At 37.6% G+C, this 24,706-nt stretch overlaps 3 protein-coding genes across 6 annotated transcripts; 2 read left to right on the top strand and 1 right to left on the bottom strand.

The window, feature by feature from the left end:
• The first annotated feature begins 783 nt into the window (after positions 1 to 783).
• On the top strand, positions 784 to 4,560 carry pou5f3 (POU domain, class 5, transcription factor 3). The gene is made up of 5 exons (XM_020638107.3): positions 784 to 1,803; positions 1,937 to 2,048; positions 2,369 to 2,499; positions 2,725 to 2,889; positions 2,996 to 4,560. Exons 1-5 carry the CDS (start codon positions 1,057 to 1,059, stop codon positions 3,254 to 3,256), a joined length of 1,416 nt encoding a protein of 471 aa, XP_020493763.1. The 5' UTR covers positions 784 to 1,056; the 3' UTR covers positions 3,257 to 4,560.
• A 798-nt stretch (positions 4,561 to 5,358) lies between these two features.
• LOC109987099 (fucosyltransferase 7 (alpha (1,3) fucosyltransferase)) lies at positions 5,359 to 13,057 on the bottom strand. Of its 4 annotated transcripts, none has more exons than XM_029278078.2 (3): positions 12,307 to 13,057; positions 8,207 to 8,322; positions 5,359 to 7,046 (listed from the first exon to the last, which is right to left on the bottom strand). In XM_029278078.2, exons 2-3 carry the CDS (start codon positions 8,207 to 8,209, stop codon positions 5,961 to 5,963), a joined length of 1,089 nt encoding a protein of 362 aa, XP_029133911.2. In that variant the 5' UTR covers positions 8,210 to 8,322; positions 12,307 to 13,057; the 3' UTR covers positions 5,359 to 5,960. The 4 variants fall into 4 exon arrangements, with proteins under 4 accessions (XP_029133911.2, XP_065821643.1, XP_020493723.2 ...); XM_065965571.1 differs by lacking the exon at positions 12,307 to 13,057 and adding an exon at positions 9,203 to 9,721 and having other exon boundaries at positions 5,359 to 6,936; XM_020638067.3 differs by lacking the exon at positions 12,307 to 13,057 and adding an exon at positions 9,203 to 9,717.
• A 7,370-nt stretch (positions 13,058 to 20,427) lies between these two features.
• clic3 (chloride intracellular channel 3) lies at positions 20,428 to 23,851 on the top strand. The gene is made up of 6 exons (XM_020638108.3): positions 20,428 to 20,733; positions 21,563 to 21,672; positions 22,497 to 22,622; positions 22,729 to 22,835; positions 22,935 to 23,110; positions 23,193 to 23,851. Exons 1-6 carry the CDS (start codon positions 20,698 to 20,700, stop codon positions 23,361 to 23,363), a joined length of 726 nt encoding a protein of 241 aa, XP_020493764.1. The 5' UTR covers positions 20,428 to 20,697; the 3' UTR covers positions 23,364 to 23,851.
• The last annotated feature ends 855 nt before the right edge of the window (positions 23,852 to 24,706 follow it).

Below are 24,706 nucleotides of genomic sequence, written 5' to 3'. Positions count from 1 at the left end.
TTCCAATAAGGAAACAAAGTTTAGCATAGCCTAAAGTTGACGTTTGAGAGTTTAGTTGAGTTTAAAAGACCAAACAAAAGCATGGGATGTTAAAACATATAGTGCTACAAAGATTTTCACAAAGGAGCTTTCACAACCATTTACATTTTATTATCTTAAGAAAAGTGTCGTTTGCAGACAGTGCATATACCTTCCTTCAAAATACAACATTTCAATTGTTTTTCTAAGTGTAGCCATAATCTATTGTTGTCAAAAAATTCTGAAAATAAAAAAAAATTACATGGTCATAATCTGGTTGTTTACTATGGCCTGATTGGAGAAGTGTGGTATGTTGGGAACTCATGATGACAATGTTAGTTCATTCGATTTGATAATTGTTAATGATTAAAATGAATTAAACCCCAATGACAGGCATTTTAAATATCAAAGCCAATTTCCCTTGAGCTGAATAATTTAAACAAACCGAGCATTAAGGTGGGCAAATTATCTGTAGTGTTACAATATGTATTTATAGGAGTAGTGAGCCATTCTTATTATGCAACTTAAATATGCATTTTCGGGTGACATAAAACTTGTGAATTATAAATAGTTTCTTGATTTTTACGCATTGCGCGTACAAGTTGTGAAAACACTTAAAACACGCCCACTACTTTGGGAGCCATCAAGGTCATTCGAAATTTCTCAATCAGCTGTGCTCAATTGTCTGGGCCAGCCAATGGGTGACGAGATTGGGCGACCCGCACCACCCGCAGCTGTGATTAGGAAAAGCTGTGGAGCTGGGGCTGGACAGGAGCATTTGAGCTTGGAAGTGAGGTTGGAGGTGTAAAAGACAAGACTACATGGAGTAGGCTGGAGGCGTAATGGTGGTTGAGTTGAACCAAAACGGCGCTGCTTCGATTTCAACTTTTACCCAGCACGAGTGTACTTCGATGTCCGACAACCTTTGGTAATTATCGGGCAGCATTTACGTGTCGACTTGAAACGGATGAACAGATTCAAAACAAGTCACCTCTAACTTTTTGGTTACTTTTGGGGCGAGCGGTGTCTATTCGGAAGATGTCTGAAAGATCGCACAGTCCTGACTGCCAAACCCGGCCTTACGACTTCAGCCGGACCAACCCTTGTACCCAGATTTTGGGCCAAGATACTCTTGGCAGCGCTGCGTCGTTTCAGCTTCCTCACGGCGTGCTGCCAGACCCGAGCCTCCTTTACAACAAAACCGCGTATGGTGGGATCGCACCGGCTTCTGCGCAGACCTTTTTCCCTTTCTCCCAAATCACAAGCGACTACAGGGGATCGGAACTGCAGGCTGGAGAGTTTGGGCAACCCAAGCATTGGTATCCCTTTGCTGCGCAAGAGTACACCGGCCAGGTACCCGGCGTCACAGCAGCTACCCAGCCTGTAAATTTGAGTCCCCCCATAGCTGAGACCAGGGAGCAGATCAAACTTCCGGAGATCAAATCCGAGAAGGACAGCGATGATGGCTACTCAACGGAGATCAAGGTTCAGCAGTACCCAGCGGCCTCCATTCCCCACGGGGTCTCCTATTTTCCGGCCTGGAACCCATCTTTCTGGCCGGGGATCACCCACATCACACCACCTGGAAGTAGCAATCAAAATCCCTCTACCTCCTCTGCGTCTTCTCCATCCATGTCCCCTTCACCCCCGAGCAACGGGCTTCCAGGGAACGCGTTTTTCAGCGTAAATCCACCTCAGGCGACCAGCGGGCCTCTGACGCAAAACCCGGCCTCATCCGCGCGGAGCAGCGGCTCCTCCAGTGGCGGCTGCAGCGACTCCGAGGAGGTAAGACCAGTCATAAGTCACTTCTAACCATGAGTCTTCGTTGTAATTGCAAACAGTACACACGGAAGGGAACATATTTGACAGTTAAGTGCACACAATTTTAGTATCTCAAATATTTGCTGTTGTTCAACAGGAGAATCTTTCTACTGAAGAACTGGAGCAGTTCGCCAAGGAACTGAAACACAAACGCATTACTCTCGGATTCACTCAAGCAGATGTTGGCCTCGCCCTCGGTAACCTTTATGGTGAGTATGGAATCACTGGTTCATATTGAAGGCGATTCTGTTCAAGGTGTGAGTGTATTTTTTAAACCGGGGGCATTTTAACTCGTGTATACATGTTACTGTTTTTTTTTCTTTTTTTTTTTTTTTCTGTTTTTGCAAACACTGAATCAGCTTAGTTGTCTAAAACGTTTCTGGTGATGAAATGTATTATCGGCTTTTGCAGCAGATGTAAAACATACATAAAGTCAATGTCCTGCTCGTATTCAAGTATCTTGGTAGTATTGGTTTGCAAATCAACCATTTATAGTATCAATACGTGACCTTTTGTTTCTTTTATGTAGGTAAGATGTTTAGCCAGACGACCATTTGCAGATTTGAGGCCTTGCAGTTGAGCTTCAAGAACATGTGCAAGCTGAAGCCTCTTCTTCAAAGATGGCTGAATGAGGCAGAGACTTCTGACAATCCCCAGGATGTAAGTATGCAACTCTTGACATCTGCCAACTAGTTAGCAAGACAACAGATGATCACCAAACTCTATGGGATCAGTTGGTCTTTTCAGGTTTTGCTAATTTCCTGCTGAGCAAACCTGAATCCAAGACCTTCCACTCCTGTGAAGTGTAACATGCCGTCTAGTGGCCTTAAACTGTTTGGGGCGACTGTGGATTTAAACCATAATACCATGTTTCTGATTCAACAGATGTATAAGATTGAGAGAGTATTTGTTGACACCAGAAAGCGGAAGAGGAGGACCAGCCTAGAGGGAGCGGTGCGTTCTGCTCTTGAGTCCTACTTTATAAAGTGTCCCAAGCCCAACACCCAGGAGATCACACACATCTCAGATGATCTGGGTCTGGAGAGAGATGTAAGTACTAACTCTGAAAGGGATTCACTGTGCCCTTTTTTTTTTTTTTTTTTTTAATTGTGTCACATTTGTCACATTTTTAAATACAAGTGATGTTTCTTCCCAGGTGGTGCGCGTTTGGTTCTGCAACCGGAGACAGAAAGGAAAGCGCCTGGCCCTGCCAACCGATGAGGAGTGCGACGGCCAGTACTATGAACAGAGTCCTTCCCCACTGAATATGGTACACTCTCCCATTCCTAGTCAGGGCTACCCGACTTCTAGCTACCCCAATGCCCCTCCTCCGACACTCTACATGGCCCAACTTCACCGGCCGGACGTCCTGAAACAAGCCCTGCACCCCGGACTGGTTAGTCACCTGACTGGATAAACCTGCTCGGGCAGAAGCACAGATTGCCTTCCTAATGATAAGTCTTCCAAATCAAGTGGAGGGTGAACTTCTTGATCCAGATCGACTAATTGTGCCTTTTGGATTCTGCAGCCGTGAAGTGGAGAAAACTGATTTAGTGTCAGTTTAGAAATTGTATCAAAGGAAACCTCCATGGCGCTTCTGTGACCTGCAAATCAATGCCAACTTTTGTGACTTGAACCAAAAAATGTTTTCTATGGTTTTGCTTTATTAGGCATTGTATAGTAAACTATTCTATAGGTTTTAGTCATAAGTTGAGAACTTTAAGTGTTACTGCAATAATTCTTCCACCGAAGGCGTTAGGATGTAAAACTGTGGTTGAAGAGCCAGGGTATTATAAGCTAAATTCAGGGGAGGTTTTCCGTAACTCACATGAGGAATGCTCTGGTCTAAAGAAGGAACCACACAATTTAAGCCATTTTAGTCAACATTTGTGCAATACCTTTTTGTCTTATCTGAAAAGATCAAGAGGCATGTTTTCATTGAATTTGCACAAGTTGCCTTTTTAAAGTTGAGTAATATTTGTTTTTTTTTTCTACATATGTGCAGCATACATGACAAGCCCAAAGATCTACAAAAAATTTATTATTGATTATGATATTCAAAATTATATTTTTTGGAGATGTGACCAATGAATAGTTATTCACATGTTTCTTAGCTGGTTCTCACAATTGCTCAGTATTTTTCTAACATCCCAGGTGACTGGCAGCGAGACCCAGCTTAAATTTCAGAACCTCATTTTGATTTTATTGTAAAAGATTTTTGCTAATGAAATGTTGAATAACACTCAACTGAAATGTGTTTGGCTGCTCACTGAGTGTTTCTCTTTTAGGGTTGTGTTTTAAAAAAAGTTTTAATTTTACTCTGAAAATTTCCAAAATGTCATTCAGCTACTTCACTTGACCCATGACTTTAAAGTCCCCACGACTTCAGAAACTGAGTAAAAATGGAATGAGCACAGAAATACTTCTATATAAATGTTAAGTAAACTTGCTTAATGAATAACACTACCCACCGCTCTCTGAGAGTACAATCATACCTTCTTATTGAACTGCTTGTAGATGGATTAAACTATAATTTATTGAAATGTTAGCTACATCTAAGTGTCTACAATCCTAACCTTAAATGTTACTCTGCATCTAGTCAGTTAAACTGATTCTATAGTAAAACTTTTCAATGTGTGTACATATTTGCCAACTGTACAAATTATTTTTTTTCCAGTAAACATGACTCTACTCGTACAGTAAAATATATTTTTTGTGCAATCTAATAAGGCTACTCTTACTTTAAAGCGTATCTTGATTTGCAACCAGATGTGATTTAATCATGCATTACCCGAAGGACTGAACAAATTGTCTCCTGGTGGCAACGATGTTCCCCAGACAACAGAACCACTGCAGCTATAATTACCTTCAGTTGTACATGGGTTACAGTTTCAGGAGGTTGGGTGTCTGTAATTGATCAATTTCATGCAATAAAACAGCATTTTTTCCTTTGGTAAAAAAATCAGTAAATGCTGAACAATGAGTTGGTAAGATGGGTATAAAATTAATGCTGAAGTCACTTATTTATTAGTCCATCACAACATAAAAATCCCAAATATGTCTATACACAGGACATGCTATTTTCAATATCATATTAAGTGCTTGAACTACTAATTGCAGCAGTGAAGTATAGTAGTATAGTCATTACAAGTCCCGGTCTTTCAAGCTTTATAATGAGACTGCCCAGTTAATGTATTTCAGTATTTACAGCCTTATGTTTTCATTGATTTTGGGGATCCTCCCAATTTTTTCCATGTTGACCTGTATAGGGAAGTATTTTAATATAACTAGACACATTGTTTTTTAAACTTCATATGATTTTTTGTTTTTAAAGGCATAATACATGTCTACACCAAAAAGGAATCTGTATTCTTTAAGATATGTACTTAATTATTTAAGGCTACATTAGGCTATATCAGGGTCTACCCGTTCCCATCACAGTAACCACTGAGCAATGGTATGTTGTAGTATGGCATTACAGAACACAAGTGTAGCAAGTAAGTCATTAAATCAGAGTCATCAGGTGTATTGTTTTATTTATGTCCTTATTGAGAATTTAAGAGTAACACCAAATTGATACATTTTTCTGTGAAGCTACAGCCAAGCAGGTGTTAGCCTTAGCTTAGCTAAATTAAACTTATGTTTGGACTGGAAATGGAGAAATGGCTGGCCTCTGCTCAAAGGCCCCACTTCAACTACCACAACTGAAGTCCACTAACCCCACATCTAATATGATTAGCTAAACTAGCCGCAGCTGCAAAACTGCTGCTTCACATAGAGGTTTCAATTTACACATTTTACTCAAATGTGGGACTGGTAGAATGCATATTCCAAAACGACGATTCTTTTAAGTCCAGAGACATCATCTGTTTGATAAAGTGCGATGGAGTTACTCCAATTTGTTCTTTTTCACAAAGCATGTTAGCTGAGTGTACATTTTCCAACAATCCAAACCAAACCTTCCTGAATTGGTGAATGAAATTATTTAGGTGGTTTAATAAATATCATCCATTTTTAATCTTTAGTGAATGTATCAGGTTTCTTACTGGCAAAATATAAAAACTAAACACACAAAATGTGATCAAATCAAGCTAACAATCAAAAACAAGCCTTAGTTTGGCTCAATTGCTTGTAGCATTGACCCAGGCTTCTAGGTCAGAGTAAACTTTGTGCTGAGGTAAACTATCGTACTGTGGGCAGACTTTACACAGTCTCTCCCTCCAGTCTGTGTACAGCTTCACTCTCCACTCTTTTTTCCACTTAAAATATTCACTGTAGCGTTCCTTATCCCCCGCTAACTGTTGCAGATACTTTCCTAAGTCTTTTACAGATGCAAACTCATCAACATGGATGAAAGAATTAGGTGGAGCCACAGCTTTGTAATCATCTATTGGTGGCCCAGTGACTACAGGCACTGCCCCACCTTTATAAGCATTCCTCCACAGCTTCTCTGTGATGTAATCTTTCCCAACTGAGTTCTCAAACGACAAATAGAAGTAACAGCGAGAGATCGTAGGTATGAGGGCTCTGGAGGGAAGAGGTTTCTTTGTCCAACGGCCGTAAACCTTCACAGGAACAGTTTCACTTAGCTCCTTATACACCATGCTTCTCTTGTGCTGGTTCTTGTAGTTGCTGACAACCCAACAAACCAAAAAGCTCTTATTCTGTGGGACATCTTCTACGCCTTCATCCTCCTTTGGTAGCAGCTCGCCATATGGAATAGTGACATCAGCATCCCTCCTGTAGGTTATGGTAATGTTGAAGAGATTATCCAACTGACGCAAGTTGCTGCTGTAAACAGGGGCCTCCAGGGACATCCAGGCCCACCTCTGGCCCTGCGGACGTGGGAGGTCAAAGGGCAGCTTTTTGCGGCCCTGTACCAGCTCCCGGTTGTGGAACACCACCACATCCGCCGAGGGGAACAGGGAGCACTGATCCACCAGCCTGCAGTGAGGGATGTGGTAGAGATCCCAGCACACATCCCCCCTGAGGCTTAACGACCTGCCGAAGGGCCAGTACCAAAGCAGGATGGTTATATTTCTGCTATTGCTGGGCTTGTTACCGAAGGATGGATTTATGTCCATCAGGGCCTGGAATCTTCCCGTCCATCCATAAAGAAGAGACAGACGTAACAAGAACAGAAAGGAGAAAACGAAGAGGCTCTTCTTCATTGAGCTGAGCTTGAGCTTTTTAGTGTTAAGACAACCCTGTCACAAAAAGGAAGCCAAAAGAAGGATCATTACTACTTAGGTTTTTTGCAGACCTTATTTTTTGTCTGAAGCAGATTTGAACCGCTCAGAAGAGTGTTTTTACGTTTTTATCCAATTTTCCTTAAATCACATACCATCAAAGTCATAAAAGATAATTTTGGATAAACTTTTTAGGCTGTTTCATGCATCTATTACTGTCCATCGGTTCCCATCTGATATAAATAGCTGCACTGTGAGGTAATCAAATTGTGGTTTAAATAATAAATAATAATAATGTAAAATCACAAAAAAAAATCTAATACCACTAAAATAAAAAGGAGGTCTTGACTATGTAGAGAGATGTCAGGGTTGAGTTGCTGCCCATAGATGTTACTTCCCCACTGTGAGTCATGCTTAGTATCTATTTGCGAATCATTCGTCATCTCTCGCCCCTCATTTCCTGTTATCTTTCTGCAAGAAGCTGTCTTATGATTTACATTTTTTATTTTGAATTGACAAAGGTTAGCAACAACAACGCAAAAGATTTACCTAGTCTTATCTTGCAAACACTAGAGTGGTTATTTAATTAAGAAACATTGAGAACTATCAACAGATCAGTTAACCCCTCATACTTAATTTTATCTAAAAGTACACAGTCAAATGCAATACACTACAATATGGCTTTGTTAAGTTGAATCTTAATTTAGTAATGTATCCGACCAATTAGATTTTTTAAAAATGAATGCACACACCCATTTTAATTCTGCTTACAGAAAAGAAAACCGCTTGCAGTCATGACCTTGCACTGATATACATCAACAACAGAAACTTAAAGATACCATCTCAAAGGGGGGTATTTTTAGGGAGTGGCAGTCACAAAAGTTAGAATTTGTCACTTTGGGATTTGAAATAAAAACAGAAAACCAAATTAAATAGCCCAGAATTACAGGCCTGGTCCACTCTGCTGACGAACATTTGTAATTGACTAATAGCTTTAAATGAACAGATCATTTTCAACAAGAAGCACTTTGATCTTAATCATGAAGAGAAGAAAGAGAAAGAGAAAAAGAACACTCCTCATGTTATTCCTGAACTTTCTTAAAACAAGTCTGAGATTCTCCTGTGAGAGTAATAATAAGTTCCCCCATTGAGATTTAAGGATTGTAATAAGGACTCACCATCAGGGACCCCGACTCAGCCTGTGTCTCCCAGTATGAAGAGGACTCACCATCACCCACTCGAACCACAGACCATGACTTTTTTTCTGCTCAGGGTAAATGTTTCTTTTTTTTCGCTAAAAGGACAAAAAATATTTATTAAGACCCACCCATTTTCATCACTTCGCAATATTTCCAGGAAATACTTTTGGGTCACCAATTTTCAGAAATGCCCAAGTAGAGGACAGTTACACCTTTCAATATGCATTGATAAGGTTTAAAAACAAAACATCATCCCTTATTGTGGCTTTCCAGTCTTTTTGAACACTACCAAGATGTATACTCAACTTAAGCTGTTTTTGGTGCATACTGTATACTTACAGTATATTGTAAGGATTTATTGCAAACCTGTTTATTATTGCACTGCACCGCACATTGTAATAACTACTGCTGATAGCAAAGCTATTTGTACCCGGCTTGCACGCTATTGTTTCTGCTTCTTCACATCACCTGGAACATGTTACTGAAATGTATATAGTTGATTTAATTCCCCATATCCACACATCTTAATTAATAATGAATGTATGACATAAAGAGATAACTTTAGTTTGTGCGACACACGCGGTGTACAGAGGTAACTGTATGTTTGCGGTGCCATTGTAGAAGATCATAGCCAGAATGTTTTCAGCAGAGGTGTGAGAGTTTGACACAAAAACCTCAAGACATCACAGATATTTTTAAAAGATTTGTTATTTTTGAGCCTCCAGAGGTATGAACCCTGAACAGGATGTGGTTAAATGTTCCTGTTGGTGGCATTGTTCACCTTGCTTGCAGTAGCAGAGTGAAAGAGAGTTGAAAGGTAAAAAAAAAAATCCTTTTTGTATTTTATCCCAAATGTGTCACAGCCACCTGAGATTGACAGCTCTAACATACAGCTCATCGTTTTCTGTTTTTATTACAATAGATGGAATATAAAGCATGATTGAAAACGACATGTTGGAAGTCAGAAACACAAACCTGATTTCGAGATGCGCCTGCTCTCCTCACTCACCACAAATAGCATTTTTGGTCGCTGCTGGAAACTGATGGTGAACATGGAGAGCTTGAAAACCATAATCGGAACCCCTTTGAATCAAGCTGAGGTGTCTCTCTGAGAGATTGGTTGATGTAATTTAATCTTAGCAGCATCGTGTTACACACTTCAAGCATCTTGTCCTTCCAGCCACAATTTCTGATTTCTAGTAAATGTGATACAATTAGCTTTTTTTGTGTGCCTAATTTTCTTCTTAAACGATACTCAAAATCAACAGATCATAAGCAGGATGTGTTTGCTTCATGTGTGTACTGATGGGGAAAGAGGAAGTGTTGATCAAGGTCTAAAGTTAAAAGGGGTGTTACACAAGGGCGATCACAAACTCGCTACTGAGACATCACTGAATGTAAATGTGTTGGATAGGAAAAAGATCAATTTATTTCTTTGACTATTAATGATACCCAAATTTAGAGAAATATTTTTGAGTATAATTATACATCTAGGAATTTAAATATATTTTAAACACATATGTTACACAAACAATCTTCTATATATCACCCCCCCACCCTTATTTTGTATGTCTTAGAACCTATATACTATATTTAATTTTCTCTTTTTGTGAGCTGCCATAACAAGTGAATATCCTCTTTAGGGAGTCAATAGAGCTTATTGTATTCATCGTATTCTCATTATAATCACTTGAGTTTGTCTGTGGTCTGATGGTTGCTTTACAGCAGGTTCTGGATCTTTATCATTGAACATGTTGTAAGTGCAGAGCAATTTTTTTCCTAATCAGGTAGCCAGTAGGAGTCCATCTTTCTTGCTAAACTGTGGAGTAGGGGGTACTTAGAAAACAGGTTTGATTAAGTTTGATGTTGCCGAGATGGGATATTTTCTAACTCTAGATAAGAAGTCTATGTGGAAATGGATTTTGAGCAACCATTTGTTTAAATCATTTTACCTTATGGCAACCTGATTTAAACAGAATTCATTCAAGCTTACATGGGCTTTAAAATTGACTTGGTATTTTGCATTTGGTGGTAAATGGTTTCCCCGTTGTCATTGATATATTGTTACTAGAAAAATATTGATTATTTTTGTCTTCTAAATAGGTCTTTTGATTTCTTGGAAAATAATGTATTATCTTTTACAGAGACAGATGAATTGGTCATGGATACAATAATGCCCAATGAAAATTTGTAGTGTGTCCACTATATCACAAATTCAGGATGTAGGTGGTATCATGATGGCTTAAAAAAGATTATAGAAGTCATTATATTTTTTTGTAATATGACAAGTTTCCTGTTTTATTCACAAGTTTTTCAGTGTTACCGAAGGATGGATTTATGTCCATCAGGGCCTGGAATCTTCCCATCCATCCATTAAGAGACAGACGTAACAAGAACAGAAAGGAGAAAACGAAGAGGCTCTTCTTCATTGAGCTGAGCTTGAGCTTTTTACTACATTACTACTTAAGTTTTTTGCAGACCTTAATTTTTGTCTGAAGCAGATTTTAACCGCTCAGAAGAGTGTTTTTCCTTTTTTATCATATTTTCCTTAAATCACATACCATCAAAGTCATAAAAGATCATTTTGGATAAACTTTTTAGGCTGTTTCATGCACCTATTACTGTCCATCGGTTCCCATCTGATATAAATAGCTGCACTGTGAGGTAATCAAATTGTGGTTTAAATAATAAATAATAATAATGTAAAATCACAAAAAAAATCTAATACCACTAAAATAAAAAGGAGGTCTTGACTATGTAGAGAGATGTCAGGGTTGAGTTGCTGCCCATAGATGTTACTTCCCCACTGTGAGTCATGCTTAGTATCTATTTGCGAATCATTCGTCATCTCTCGCCCCTCATTTCCTGTTACCTTTCTGCAAGAAGCTGTCTTATGATTTACATTTTTTATTTTGAATTGACAAAGGTTAGCAACAACAACGCAAAAGATTTACCTAGTCTTATATGCTTAATTTTATCTAAAAGTACACAGTCAAATGCAATACACTACAATATGGCTTTGTTAAGTTGAATCTTAATTTATTCTACGAAACAATGTGTATCCGACCAATTTGGAATTTAGGATGTTTTGGATGAAACTGTGGAGAATGAGAATAATCTCTGGACAAAACAATGAGCTTTTGGTCATCATCAACAGTAGCCTTGCATAATCAAAAACTTTTTTTTTTTAATTAATGCACACATCCATTTTAATTCTGCTTACAGAAATGAAAACCAACATAAACTTAAAGACACCATCTCATTGGGTCACCAATTTTCAGAAATGCCCAAGTAGAGGACAGTTACACCTTTCAATATGCATTGATAAGGTTTAAAAACAAAACATCATCCCTTATTGTGGCTTTCCAGTCTTTTTGAACACTACCAAGATGTATACTCAACTTAAGCTGTTTTTGGTGCATACTGTATACTTACAGTATATTGTAAGGATTTATTGCAAACCTGTTTATTATTGCACTGCACCACACATTGTAATAACTACTGCTGATAGCAAAGCTATTTGTACCCGGCTTGCACGCTATTGTTTCTGCTTCTTCACATCACCTGGAACATGTTACTGAAATTTATATAGTTGATTTAATTCCCCATATCCACACATCTTAATTAATAATGAATGTATGATATAAAGAGATAACTTTAGTTTGTGCGACACACGCGGTGTACAGAGGTAACTGTATGTTTGCGGTGCCATTGTAGAAGATCATAGCCAGAATGCTTTCAGCAGAGGTGTGAGAGTTTGACACAAAAACCTCAAGACATCACAGATATTTTTAAAAGATTTGTTATTTTTGAGCCTCCAGAGGTATGAACCCTGAACAGGATGTGGTTAAATGTTCCTGTTGGTGGCATTGTTCACCTTGCTTGCAGTAGCAGAGTGAAAGAGAGTTGAAAGGTAAAAAAAAAATCCTTTTTGTATTTTATCCTAAATGTGTTAAGTCAGTCACAGCCACCTGAGATTGACAGCTCTAACATACAGCTCATCGTTTTCTGTTTTTATTACAATAGATGGAATATAAAGCATGATTGAAAACGACATGTTGGAAGTCAGGAACACAAACCTGATTTCGAGATGCGTCTGCTCTCCTCACTCACCACAAATAGCATTTTTGGTCGCTGCTGGAAACTGATGGTGAACATGGAGAGCTTGAAAACCATAATCGAAACCCCTTTGAATCAAGCTGAGGTGTCTCTCTGAGAGATTGGTTGATGTAATTTAATCTTAGCAGCATCGTGTTACACACTTCAAGCATCTTGTCCTTCCAGCCACAATTTCTGATTTCTAGTAAATGTGATACAATTAGCTTTTTTTGTGTGCCTAATTTTCTTCTTAAACGATACTCAAAATCAACAGATCATAAGCAGGATGTGTTTGCTTCATGTGTGTACTGATGGGGAAAGAGGAAGTGTTGATCAAGGTCTAAAGTTAAAAGGGGTGTTACACAAGAGCGATCACAAACTCGCTACTGAGACATCACTGAATGTAAATGTGTTGGATAGGAAAAAGATCAATTTATTTCTTTGACTATTAATGATACCCAAATTTAGAGAAATATTTTTGAGTATAATTATACATCTAGGAATTGAAATATATTTTAAACACATATGTTACACAAACAATCTTCTATATATCACCTCCCCCACCCTTATTTTGTATGTCTTAGAACCTATATACTATATTTAATTTTCTCTTTTTGTGAGCTGCCATAACAAGTGAATATCCTCTTTAGGGAGTCAATAGAGCTTATTGTATTCATCGTATTCTCATTATAATCACTTGAGTTTGTCTGTGGTCTGATGGTTGCTTTACAGCAGGTTCTGGATCTTTATCATTGAACATGTTGTAAGTGCAGAGCAATTTTTTTCCTAATCAGGTAGCCAGTAGGAGTCCATCTTTCTTGCTAAACTGTGGAGTAGGGGGTACTTAGAAAACAGGTTTGATTAAGTTTGATGTTGCCGAGATGGGATATTTTCTAACTCTAGATAAGAAGTCTATGTGGAAATGGATTTTGAGCAACCATTTGTTTAAATCATTTTACCTTATGGCAACCTGATTTAAACAGAATTCATTCAAGCTTACATGGGCTTTAAAATTGACTTGGTATTTTGCATTTGGTGGTAAATGGTTTCCCCGTTGTCATTGATATATTGTTACTAGAAAAATATTGATTATTTTTGTCTTCTAAATAGGTCTTTTGATTTCTTGGAAAATAATGTATTATCTTTTACAGAGACAGATGAATTGGTCATGGATACAATAATGCCCAATGAAAATTTGTAGTGTGTCCACTATATCACAAATTCAGGATGTAGGTGGTATCATGATGGCTTAAAAAAGATTATAGAAGTCATTATATTTTTTTGTAATATGACAAGTTTCCTGTTTTATTCACAAGTTTTTCAGTGTTACCGAAGGATGGATTTATGTCCATCAGGGCCTGGAATCTTCCCATCCATCCATTAAGAGACAGACGTAACAAGAACAGAAAGGAGAAAACGAAGAGGCTCTTCTTCATTGAGCTGAGCTTGAGCTTTTTACTACATTACTACTTAAGTTTTTTGCAGACCTTAATTTTTGTCTGAAGCAGATTTTAACCGCTCAGAAGAGTGTTTTTCCTTTTTTATCATATTTTCCTTAAATCACATACCATCAAAGTCATAAAAGATCATTTTGGATAAACTTTTTAGGCTGTTTCATGCACCTATTACTGTCCATCGGTTCCCATCTGATATAAATAGCTGCACTGTGAGGTAATCAAATTGTGGTTTAAATAATAAATAATAATAATGTAAAATCACAAAAAAAATCTAATACCACTAAAATAAAAAGGAGGTCTTGACTATGTAGAGAGATGTCAGGGTTGAGTTGCTGCCCATAGATGTTACTTCCCCACTGTGAGTCATGCTTAGTATCTATTTGCGAATCATTCGTCATCTCTCGCCCCTCATTTCCTGTTACCTTTCTGCAAGAAGCTGTCTTATGATTTACATTTTTTATTTTGAATTGACAAAGGTTAGCAACAACAACGCAAAAGATTTACCTAGTCTTATATGCTTAATTTTATCTAAAAGTACACAGTCAAATGCAATACACTACAATATGGCTTTGTTAAGTTGAATCTTAATTTATTCTACGAAACAATGTGTATCCGACCAATTTGGAATTTAGGATGTTTTGGATGAAACTGTGGAGAATGAGAATAATCTCTGGACAAAACAATGAGCTTTTGGTCATCATCAACAGTAGCCTTGCATAATCAAAAACTTTTTTTTTTTAATTAATGCACACATCCATTTTAATTCTGCTTACAGAAATGAAAACCAACATAAACTTAAAGACACCATCTCATTGGGTCACCAATTTTCAGAAATGCCCAAGTAGAGGACAGTTATACCTTTCAATATGCATTGATAAGGTTTAAAAACAAAACATCATCCCTTATTGTGGCTTTCCAGTCTTTTTGAACACTACCAAGATGTATACTCAACTTAAGCTGTTTTTGGTGCATACTGTATACTTACAGTATATTGTAAGGATTTATTGCAAACCTGTTTATTATTGCACTGCACCACACATTGTAATAACTACTGCTGATAGCAAAGCTATTTGTACCCGGCTTGCACGCTATTGTTTCTGCTTCTTCACATCACCTGGAACATGTTACTGAAATTTATATAGTTGATTTAATTCCCCATATCCACACATCTTAATTAATAATGAATGTATGATATAAAGAGATAACTTTAGTTTGTGCGACACACGCGGTGTACAGAGGTAACTGTATGTTTGCGGTGCCATTGTAGAAGATCATAGCCAGAATGCTTTCAGCAGAGGTGTGAGAGTTTGACACAAAAACCTCAAGACATCACAGATATTTTTAAAAGATTTGTTATTTTTGAGCCTCCAGAGGTATGAACCCTGAACAGGATGTGGTTAAATGTTCCTGTTGGTGGCATTGTTCACCTTGCTTGCAGTAGCAGAGTGAAAGAGAGTTGAAAGGTAAAAAAAAAATCCTTTTTGTATTTTATCCTAAATGTGTTAAGTCAGTCACAGCCACCTGAGATTGACAGCTCTAACATACAGCTCATCGTTTTCTGTTTTTATTACAATAGATGGAATATAAAGCATGATTGAAAACGACATGTTGGAAGTCAGGAACACAAACCTGATTTCGAGATGCGTCTGCTCTCCTCACTCACCACAAATAGCATTTTTGGTCGCTGCTGGAAACTGATGGTGAACATGGAGAGCTTGAAAACCATAATCGAAACCCCTTTGAATCAAGCTGAGGTGTCTCTCTGAGAGATTGGTTGATGTAATTTAATCTTAGCAGCATCGTGTTACACACTTCAAGCATCTTGTCCTTCCAGCCACAATTTCTGATTTCTAGTAAATGTGATACAATTAGCTTTTTTTGTGTGCCTAATTTTCTTCTTAAACGATACTCAAAATCAACAGATCATAAGCAGGATGTGTTTGCTTCATGTGTGTACTGATGGGGAAAGAGGAAGTGTTGATCAAGGTCTAAAGTTAAAAGGGGTGTTACACAAGGGCGATCACAAACTCGCTACTGAGACATCACTGAATGTAAATGTGTTGGATAGGAAAAAGATCAATTTATTTCTTTGACTATTAATGATACCCAAATTTAGAGAAATATTTTTGAGTATAATTATACATCTAGGAATTGAAATATATTTTAAACACATATGTTACACAAACAATCTTCTATATATCACCTCCCCCACCCTTATTTTGTATGTCTTAGAACCTATATACTATATTTAATTTTCTCTTTTTGTGAGCTGCCATAACAAGTGAATATCCTCTTTAGGGAGTCAATAGAGCTTATTGTATTCATCGTATTCTCATTATAATCACTTGAGTTTGTCTGTGGTCTGATGGTTGCTTTACAGCAGGTTCTGGATCTTTATCATTGAACATGTTGTAAGTGCAGAGCAATTTTTCTGTTTTTTTGTGTATCTGACCAATTTTGGAATTCAGGATGTTTTGGATGAAACTGTGGAGAATGAGAATAAACTCTGGACAAAACAATAAGCTTTTGGTCATCATTTACCAAAAGCTCAACATTCTACATAAAAACATGGACAATGATGTGTAGTGCTTTCACTGTCATGGAAACTAACTCTAAAATGATAGAGAAAGTCAATCTGGTCCTGTGAGTTATTTTGGGGGAAACTATCCACTTGGGAGTTCCCTGGGAACTACACACCATGTTTTTTTTTTCTGTCTGCATTCACACCACCATGTTGCTGGGAGAGTAAGCAGGAGGTAAAAAGGTTCCTCTAAACAGGGTTCCAACAGCTCCTATAACTATGAAAAAGTTCTTGTGGTCTATAAACGCCTATTGACTAAAGCCTTGTTGACCTTTAAGGGTGATCTACAAACAGAATCTTTTTATAACCCAACAGTATGAAGGTCTTAAACTCAGAAACAATTTCACAGTTGCATATCTTCAAGGGAAATTTTGACTCAACACCCCTATATGTACATTTTAAATATACTAAAACTCCAGCATTAGGATAGTCTGATAGTATCTAAAACCATGTGAACAAATATCTCTCCCAGTTTGCTCAACAGTGGTTTCTTTTAAAAGATAATGCAAACCTGCTCACACTATTATTTAGTGTCTCTACCTACATCAGAGACAAGTGTCTAAAGCAATTAGTTTGCTCTTTTTCTCATACTATAATTAACAGTCAACAGTTTTTTAGGTAGTCCTAGTAGAGATGATTCAGGCCATTTTGCAGGCAAGTGCAACATGAACATGTGATGACTATACATCATCCTATCACTCAGTGTACATGTTGCTGAATATTGATCTAAAAGTCCAGATGAAAACGGTCAACCGGATCGTTGGTTGACGGCCTGCCAGAACAACCGTAAGAAAAGTGTCTTGAGATAACACTTGTTATGAGTTGACGCTATACAAAATAAATTGAATTGAAATTGAATCAGTGCAAACACGACATTAGTCTAGATTTAACTGCTCATTTTTTTTTTTTTAACAACACCAATTTATTGTTAATCTAAAAGAAGAGCATATGCTGCCCTCTAGTGGTTTAAATGCTGAAATGCACAATTGATAATTTATAAGAAAGACAATACCTGTGCCTTTCCCCAAAAGAAATATAATATAGTCCCATTTGACTTGGCATGTGGTGCAGTAGGGCTGGGCAATAAAGCAGGCTTCAATTTCAATTACAATTTACAGAGGATAGCAGCTATCCTGAGTGTTGGTTTTACGTCTTCCTGAGGCAGCAAGTTTCATATAGTCCATATTTCTGGTCCTTTCCTGTGATTTTTGAATCCACTTGAGAGCCTCTGAGTCAGGTGTCACAAACTGTGATACTATAAAAGTACAATTACCACAACTGTTATCCCTCATTTTCCTTATTCTTTTGTTTGAGCTGATACTATAATGTGAGACAAGTGACAAAATGCATCAGTAACCATAAAAACATGAACAAAAATAATTAAAATACATCAGTAAAACAGCAGATTAAAGAATTGCATGATTACATATAAGGGATGTCAAGTAGTTAATGTCAGGTGGCTGATTATAAAATGAGTTGGCCCTTCATATAAAGGGTAATGTGCAAGGACTTAAATGACTCCTCCTGAGGTCTCTGCTTAGTTGTAATGAATGCTGATGTTTGTTTTTTTAAATCCCAAACTCCTCCGATGAACTAAATAAAAAAAACCTAAGACTAAAAACAAGTCTTAACCCTGAAGTGGAAATCAGTATAATGAAATACCACAAGAGGGCAGTATAGTACAGAAAAACAGTTAATTCAAATGCATCGTTGTTAAGGCTGGATCAGGCTGCAGGCCTTGACCCACCCAGGCTCCAAATGAAAGCTTCATAGATAATAAAAAAATGTATTCATGGTCTTATGTTTTAAGTATCAACATATACTATAGTATTATAAGGCCATAAGAGTGTAACTAAAGAGGCTTCAACAGATTGCATTTTAATGTTTGAAATAGAGCTTCTATATACACACCCATGTTAGAACAAAAAAACACAATAAACTGAAGTTGCATGTAAATAAAACACACCAGAATAACTTCAACTGAAAATTCAACTGAAAATCACTGCAAGGTATCAAAGTCCCCTTCATCCAGTTTAAACTACAGTGTTCACTCAGACATTATTTATCAATAATTAAAAAAAAAGGTTCAGGTATTCAGGTTTGCATTTTCATACCTTATACCATTTTATTTATGTCAGGGAAATGATTTTTTTTCCTGATGTCAAACAACTTATGAAGTGACTAAAAATTTAAAACATAATGCCATTTACTGAATTACGGAATCAAAGTAGCCTTGTGTTCAAGTTGTGTGTGTTTTTATTATGGGTGCTTCTACTGTTGAAGGAATCTTGTTCAATAGTGAATTTCCTTTAGTAGAAAATGAATGATCACAGATTCATATTTGCAGGTACAGAATTGATATACTGTTTCTGGTATTATATAATTACAATGCCTTCAAATAAATGCATATGAGGGTTTTTTAGGCAGCAACAACAAAAGAAGGACATTGTGTCAGGTTGTTTTAATGTTAAGGATGTTTAAGATCTTAGGGACAGCACCTTTCTTTTAGCCTACATTCCAAAACAAAATACATAGTACATACTCAATTACCTTAATTATCCTTGAACAGTCTATGCTTGAATCATGTGGATTCCACAGAACAGAGTCATTGAAGACAGATGATCACACCCTCATGAAATCCTCTTGAACGTATTGACACTATATCATAGTTTGCTTAAGCCATTTCTCTGCTGATGTGCTTCTAATCTTTCTGGAATCATTACCTCACTTTCTGGCTTCAACTTTGTTTTTCTCAATAACAACTTCCTTGTTTTATTTTGTCTCCCTCCTCTTCCTTAACACAGAAACCCCACTGTGACACCTTAGCGAATACCTGCCATAGTGAAAGCATTTTCTTTCAGTCATGAATGTCGATGACACCTGAAAGTTGGCTGTGGAATGAACACAAAACAAACACGTCCAACCTATGGGGTTACAGATGTAAGAGACACAAAAACACAGGCACACTATTGACAAGACTGACCGACAGACATCAAAGGAAATCCACAATGTGGCCAGCAGTGTGTGGACACATATCTCTTTGCACTCTGTAGTTCTGGGGCTGTCTTCAAATCCTCCAATCCAAGAATTTTATGTATCATACAAATAAAAACAGTGTCAGAAAGTCTTGTGTTTGCAGGACAATTTCAAGGTCCATAAGGTAACAGATTTTGGCTTGGAAGGAACTGAGTGGCATGCATGTAGCCCTGATCTCAACCCTGTCCAGCACTTCAGGGATAATTTGCAATTCAGACTGAAAACAAGGCCTTATCGCCAAACATCAGTCCCATTAGTGCATCAGTGCTCTTATTAATAGACTTGGGCCTTAATTGGAGAGAATATTCACAGTAGGGTTCCAAAACTCTTGTGGAAAAACTGAAATAAGCGGTTTAATCCATTTTTAGCAGTGAAATAACGCAATCATTTCAGAATTGCATATTTAAAAAAATGATCTAAAGCTCAGGTGTCCACAGACTTTTGGCCATATAGAGTAAAATGTGATCAAATAAACACCATTGAGGGTTGCCAGTGGTATAGTGGTTAGTGCGCATGGCCCATGTACGAAGGCTATGGTCCCCCAAGTCGGCGGCCAGGTTCAAATCCGACCTGTGGCTCCTCCTGCATGTCATTCCCCACTCTCTCCCTGATTTCCAACTCTATCCACTGTCCTATCTCTCCAATAAAGGCACAAAAGCCCCAAAAATAAGTCTTCTCATCAGCTGTGTTAAAATTCTTTGGATTATTATGTATCAGATATTCAAGCTGTTGAAGTTATCTGAATTTCACCTCATAAATAAACTTGAAACCACACAAAATGAACCTTACAGTCTTCTGACTCTGTGACCTCTCTGACAGAAGGCCTCCAGAACTGGCTTACTTGGGTAGATTAAAAAAGAGCACAAACAGGCTAGTACAGTGACAGGTACAGATTGAGAGTAACAGATTTCTGTCAGAGAATACACTGGAAGGCTGAGAAACCAAAAAGGAGAGATCTCGATTTACTGGTCTAACTGGTACGGCCAGAGGAGGTGCAGGCTGTCTGTCTGAGGTGACAGGTGTGGTGAGAGATGAACAAAAAAACAGAGACAGACGTAGAGAAAAGAAAAGAAAAGAAAAAAGGGAGGAAAGGGAGAGGTGAGGCACTCGGACTGAGAATAATACAAGGAAGGGAAGATTAGCCTGCGTTATTGCATCCACCGTGACCATCAGTGTGAGTTCAGGCTTCTGTGACATCTCAGTTTCAGTTTAATCAAAACAGCGTTTCAAGATATCTTACTTATCTGTGCGTTAGTGGGACATTTTGTGGATCCAATAGAGAAAGGAGGACGCTGACGATGGCAGAGGTCCCTCAGATTGAACTCTTTGTTAAGGTAAGAGTTGTCAACGGATATAATAACATCAGTGTGTTTAAACACAGAACTACACATGTGGTGGATAGACCAGCTTACATGCAGCAATAATCCATCATCATTTTAAATCATTGACAACAAATCGTTGTATGAATTATTTCTTGTTTAAGTATGACATGCATAACACTTAGTAAGCTTGCAGTAATTGTAACTAATACAGAAGTAAAGCATTAGTTTCGTATTGTGTTCTAAGCTACCTGCTTCTCTCAGAAAAAAAGCTCTGACTCGTGCAAATACTTTGTTATCACTATTTATGTTTGAGGTGTTTTATTGATATACTACATGTATATTTGATATCAAAAACTTTAGAATACATTTAAGTGCAGGACTGTTGTAACTCATGAAGTTTGGTTAGTATGAATTAGTATACTTTAGGTACAATATCAGTGCGACAGCTGAGGCCTTATGGTAAACAGTATGAACTTAAACAGCCTGTCTGTTTGGAAACATAGGTTTATGTCCTTTTAACAAAAGCCTCAGCTTCCACTCAAGCCGGTGATGCAATAAAATCAGGCTGTGGGAGAAAATGTAATGCGTGAAAGTAGGGATCCAAAACACTACTTAAATACTGGCTTGATTAATCTGGGTGTAAAGCGCTCTCAACCCTCCATTTGAAATTCCTCAGCAAGTGACTGTTGGAGCAGAGCAGGCTCGACCTGCTCAGGTAGTTGTGTTTGGGTCAGAGAACCTTCTGCCCTGGTGCTACAAGTTACACATGTCAAACCTCAATGTTTGTAGACGATGTCATTTTTTTCTTTTGTTAATTAAGCAACTTCTGTTTGTTTGTCAGGCCAGTTTTGATGCCGAAGGTGTGGGAAACTGTCCCTTCAGTCAGAGAATCTTCATGATTCTTTGGTTAAAAGGGATCAGCTTTAAAATCACCACCGTGGACATGACAAGGTGAGAGAACATGTTTTTCCCTCTCTTAAGTCATTGATCTTGTAAGAATGACAGGATTTTGACATATTTTCATGTGAGGCAAAAAGTTGCATGAAGTTTAGAGGGGAAAAGTTGTTCAGCATTAACTGAACCAAAGTATTTCACTGATTCATCCATCAGAGAGTTTTGAGAGGCGCTACAGGCTATACCAGCAAATATTGGATACACTAAGCAGACAATTATTAAACATATTGTCAGAGAATCACTGACAAAATGAACAATGAGAGGAAAAACTTAGCTCACCAACATTATCAAACATTATTTAAAAAATCTTCTATAGAACAAAAAAAAAAAGAATGAATGGCAACAAGGATAAAAATCAAGAATGATTCTTGTTAATTGGAGAAGTGGTAAGAAAGTAAAAAAAAAAAAGATCTTCTGAGAGACTCAAAGTTTGAATATGAATTAAAAAAAATTCCATTGTCTGCTTGTGTCCTTTAATTCCCAATTTCAAACAGTGGACTGAAGTTGATGTTGGAAAGTGACGAGTTAGAAATATTTTGGTGGGGGAAATGGCAGTGACGCTTTTAAAGGCAAGGGGAATGTTGTGTATGCAGTTGCAGTGTAAGGTATAAGGAAGACTTGCAGAAAAGTCATAGAGGGGAATCTGTAAACGCAAACTCTCGTGTGTGAAACAGGAAAAATAAACTCTGAACAAATTGGGAAATGTGTATTTAGTAAATGAAAGGACACATATCTCTTTATCCCATGTTTGATCATTATATCATTAGATCCAACATTTGTGAGCTAACCTTGTTTGTTTTTTTTGTTCGGTTCTGTTGCAGGGCCCCTCCTGTGCTGAAAGCTTTGGCTCCAGGCTCTCAGCCGCCCTTCCTGCTCTGCAACGATGAGGTCAAAACTGACACCAACAAGATTGAGGAATTCCTGGAGAAGACCTTAGCCCCACCACAGTATGAAAACTCAATCATGTTTTATTAAAGAAATATCTCATGCATTACTGCACCTACACGCCTCTTTTTTAAAATCTTATCCATATATTTATTCCACCACTGGCAGGTATCCAAAGTTGTGCTGTCAATACAAAGAGTCCACCGGGGCAGGAGAGGACATCTTTAGAAAATTCTCCGCATACATAAAGAATCCCAATCCTGCTTTAAATGATAGTAAGACGCCAACTGGATATTTAAAAAATGACTTTACAACGATTTATACCTGGAAATAAAAGCATATAATACAGCTAGTCACATCTATTTGTCTTTTAGTGCTGGAGAAGAAATTTCTTTCCACTCTTGTAAAGCTGAACCTTCATCTGGAGTCGCCTCTCCCTCATGAGCTGGACAACAACCCGAATGCTACTATGTCCTCACGCCGATTCTTGGACGGTGACTCCCTCACCTTGGCAGACTGCAACCTGCTGCCCAAACTCAACATTGTCAAGGTGAGCAGAGATCAGCACTGTACTCAATATATACAAAATATGTTTTTTTAATTGAGCCTAATTGATAACCCTCTACTTTCAGGTTGTGTGTAAGCACTACCGTAACTTTGACATCCCAACAGAGCTGAAAGGTCTCACACGTTACCTGGAAAACGCCTACAAACAAGATGAGTTCCGTTACACCTGCCCACCAGACAAAGAGATCATTAAGGCGTACCACTCTGTGGCAGTGTACCTGAATAAACAGCGCTAGAGAGGTAGAGATGATGCAGCAGCATATGTGAGAACAAAGAAAAATCAAGTCAGAAATGTGTGGACAGGTGACAAGATGCCTAAACAACTGAACATGATTTATGTTTTATTAGTATTGGAAAGGTCAGTCCTGGAAAAAAAACACGTCTGCAACAATAGATCTATTAATTAGCTTTCTGCAAAATGTACTATTTACATGAATTGGGTTTTAGTGTTTGCCAAGTGCTGCTTGAAAAGTTGCTTGGATAAATGTATTTGTATACACTGTAAATACTGTCTTGTATGCTCTGGTCGTTATGATTTGGATTTCTTATAAAACCCTGTAAGAAAAAGAAAGCACTGTAAATCCAAGATAATATTTATGTTATGTCTTATCAATCATGCATGTATTGTGTGTAAGCCTTTTAATAATGTTGTTGTTTTGTATGTATTACTTTAACCTTTAAAATAAAAGCAAATGCAACTTTAAAACAAATGTTATCATGTGTGTTTATCAAATTACTGGACAAAACATGAGGACAAACTTTCAACTTTGAAATACCTTTTAATTTCACAAAATAAGTACAGGGGGAAGAAGATGAAAAATATGTTGATATTTTCAACTTTAAAGGCCATTATAAATAAAGTAAAGAAATGTGTGAATTGTGTTGCAATGATGTGAAAGATGAAAGTTAAGACAATGCAGTGTAAATAACAGGAACAACTTATATCAATTAGCAGTATGGGCTGGGGTTGGAAATTTGTTGTATTTACTTCTAAGCCATTAAATTAATACCGTTCAAAGGTGGTTATCCATATTTATTATTTGATTTTATTGTTGGTGATTTTTTCTTTTCATTTTTTTACCATAACAGAAGACAGAAGAAGTGGACTCATTGTTTTTTAATGCTCTGTGGAATGTAGGCTACTTTATAAGACATTTGACTATCTGAGACTCTTATTATATATACTTATATTATATATACAACTAATCTCTTGTCAACTAATCAAAGTGAAGATTACTTTTGGCTTTAAAATCTTAATCTTAAAAGTGACTGGCTCAAACTTTCAGATAACTGTAGTGGAGCGGAAAATTCAATATTTGCCTCTGAAATGTAGAGTTCAGATACATTAAATACTCAAAAAGAGTACATGCACCTTAAAACTTGTGTTTTGTCATTCTCCAACCAATATTAAAAGCTCCTGTTACATTTCTGTGTCATGTAGTAGGGGGACACAAAGATTCTTGACACCTTTGTTACGAGATGCCTTTATTCGACGTTGTAAACAGGAAGACTGGGTATGTGCATGTCCCCGGTCCTGATTGGACAAGGGCTCTGAACGGTACCAAGGCAACAGCAGTCA

This window comes from Labrus bergylta, chromosome 17, assembly GCF_963930695.1.
Source record: "Labrus bergylta chromosome 17, fLabBer1.1, whole genome shotgun sequence".
NCBI lineage: Eukaryota > Metazoa > Chordata > Actinopteri > Labriformes > Labridae > Labrus > Labrus bergylta.
This window is presented reverse-complemented; position numbering and strand designations above follow the sequence as displayed.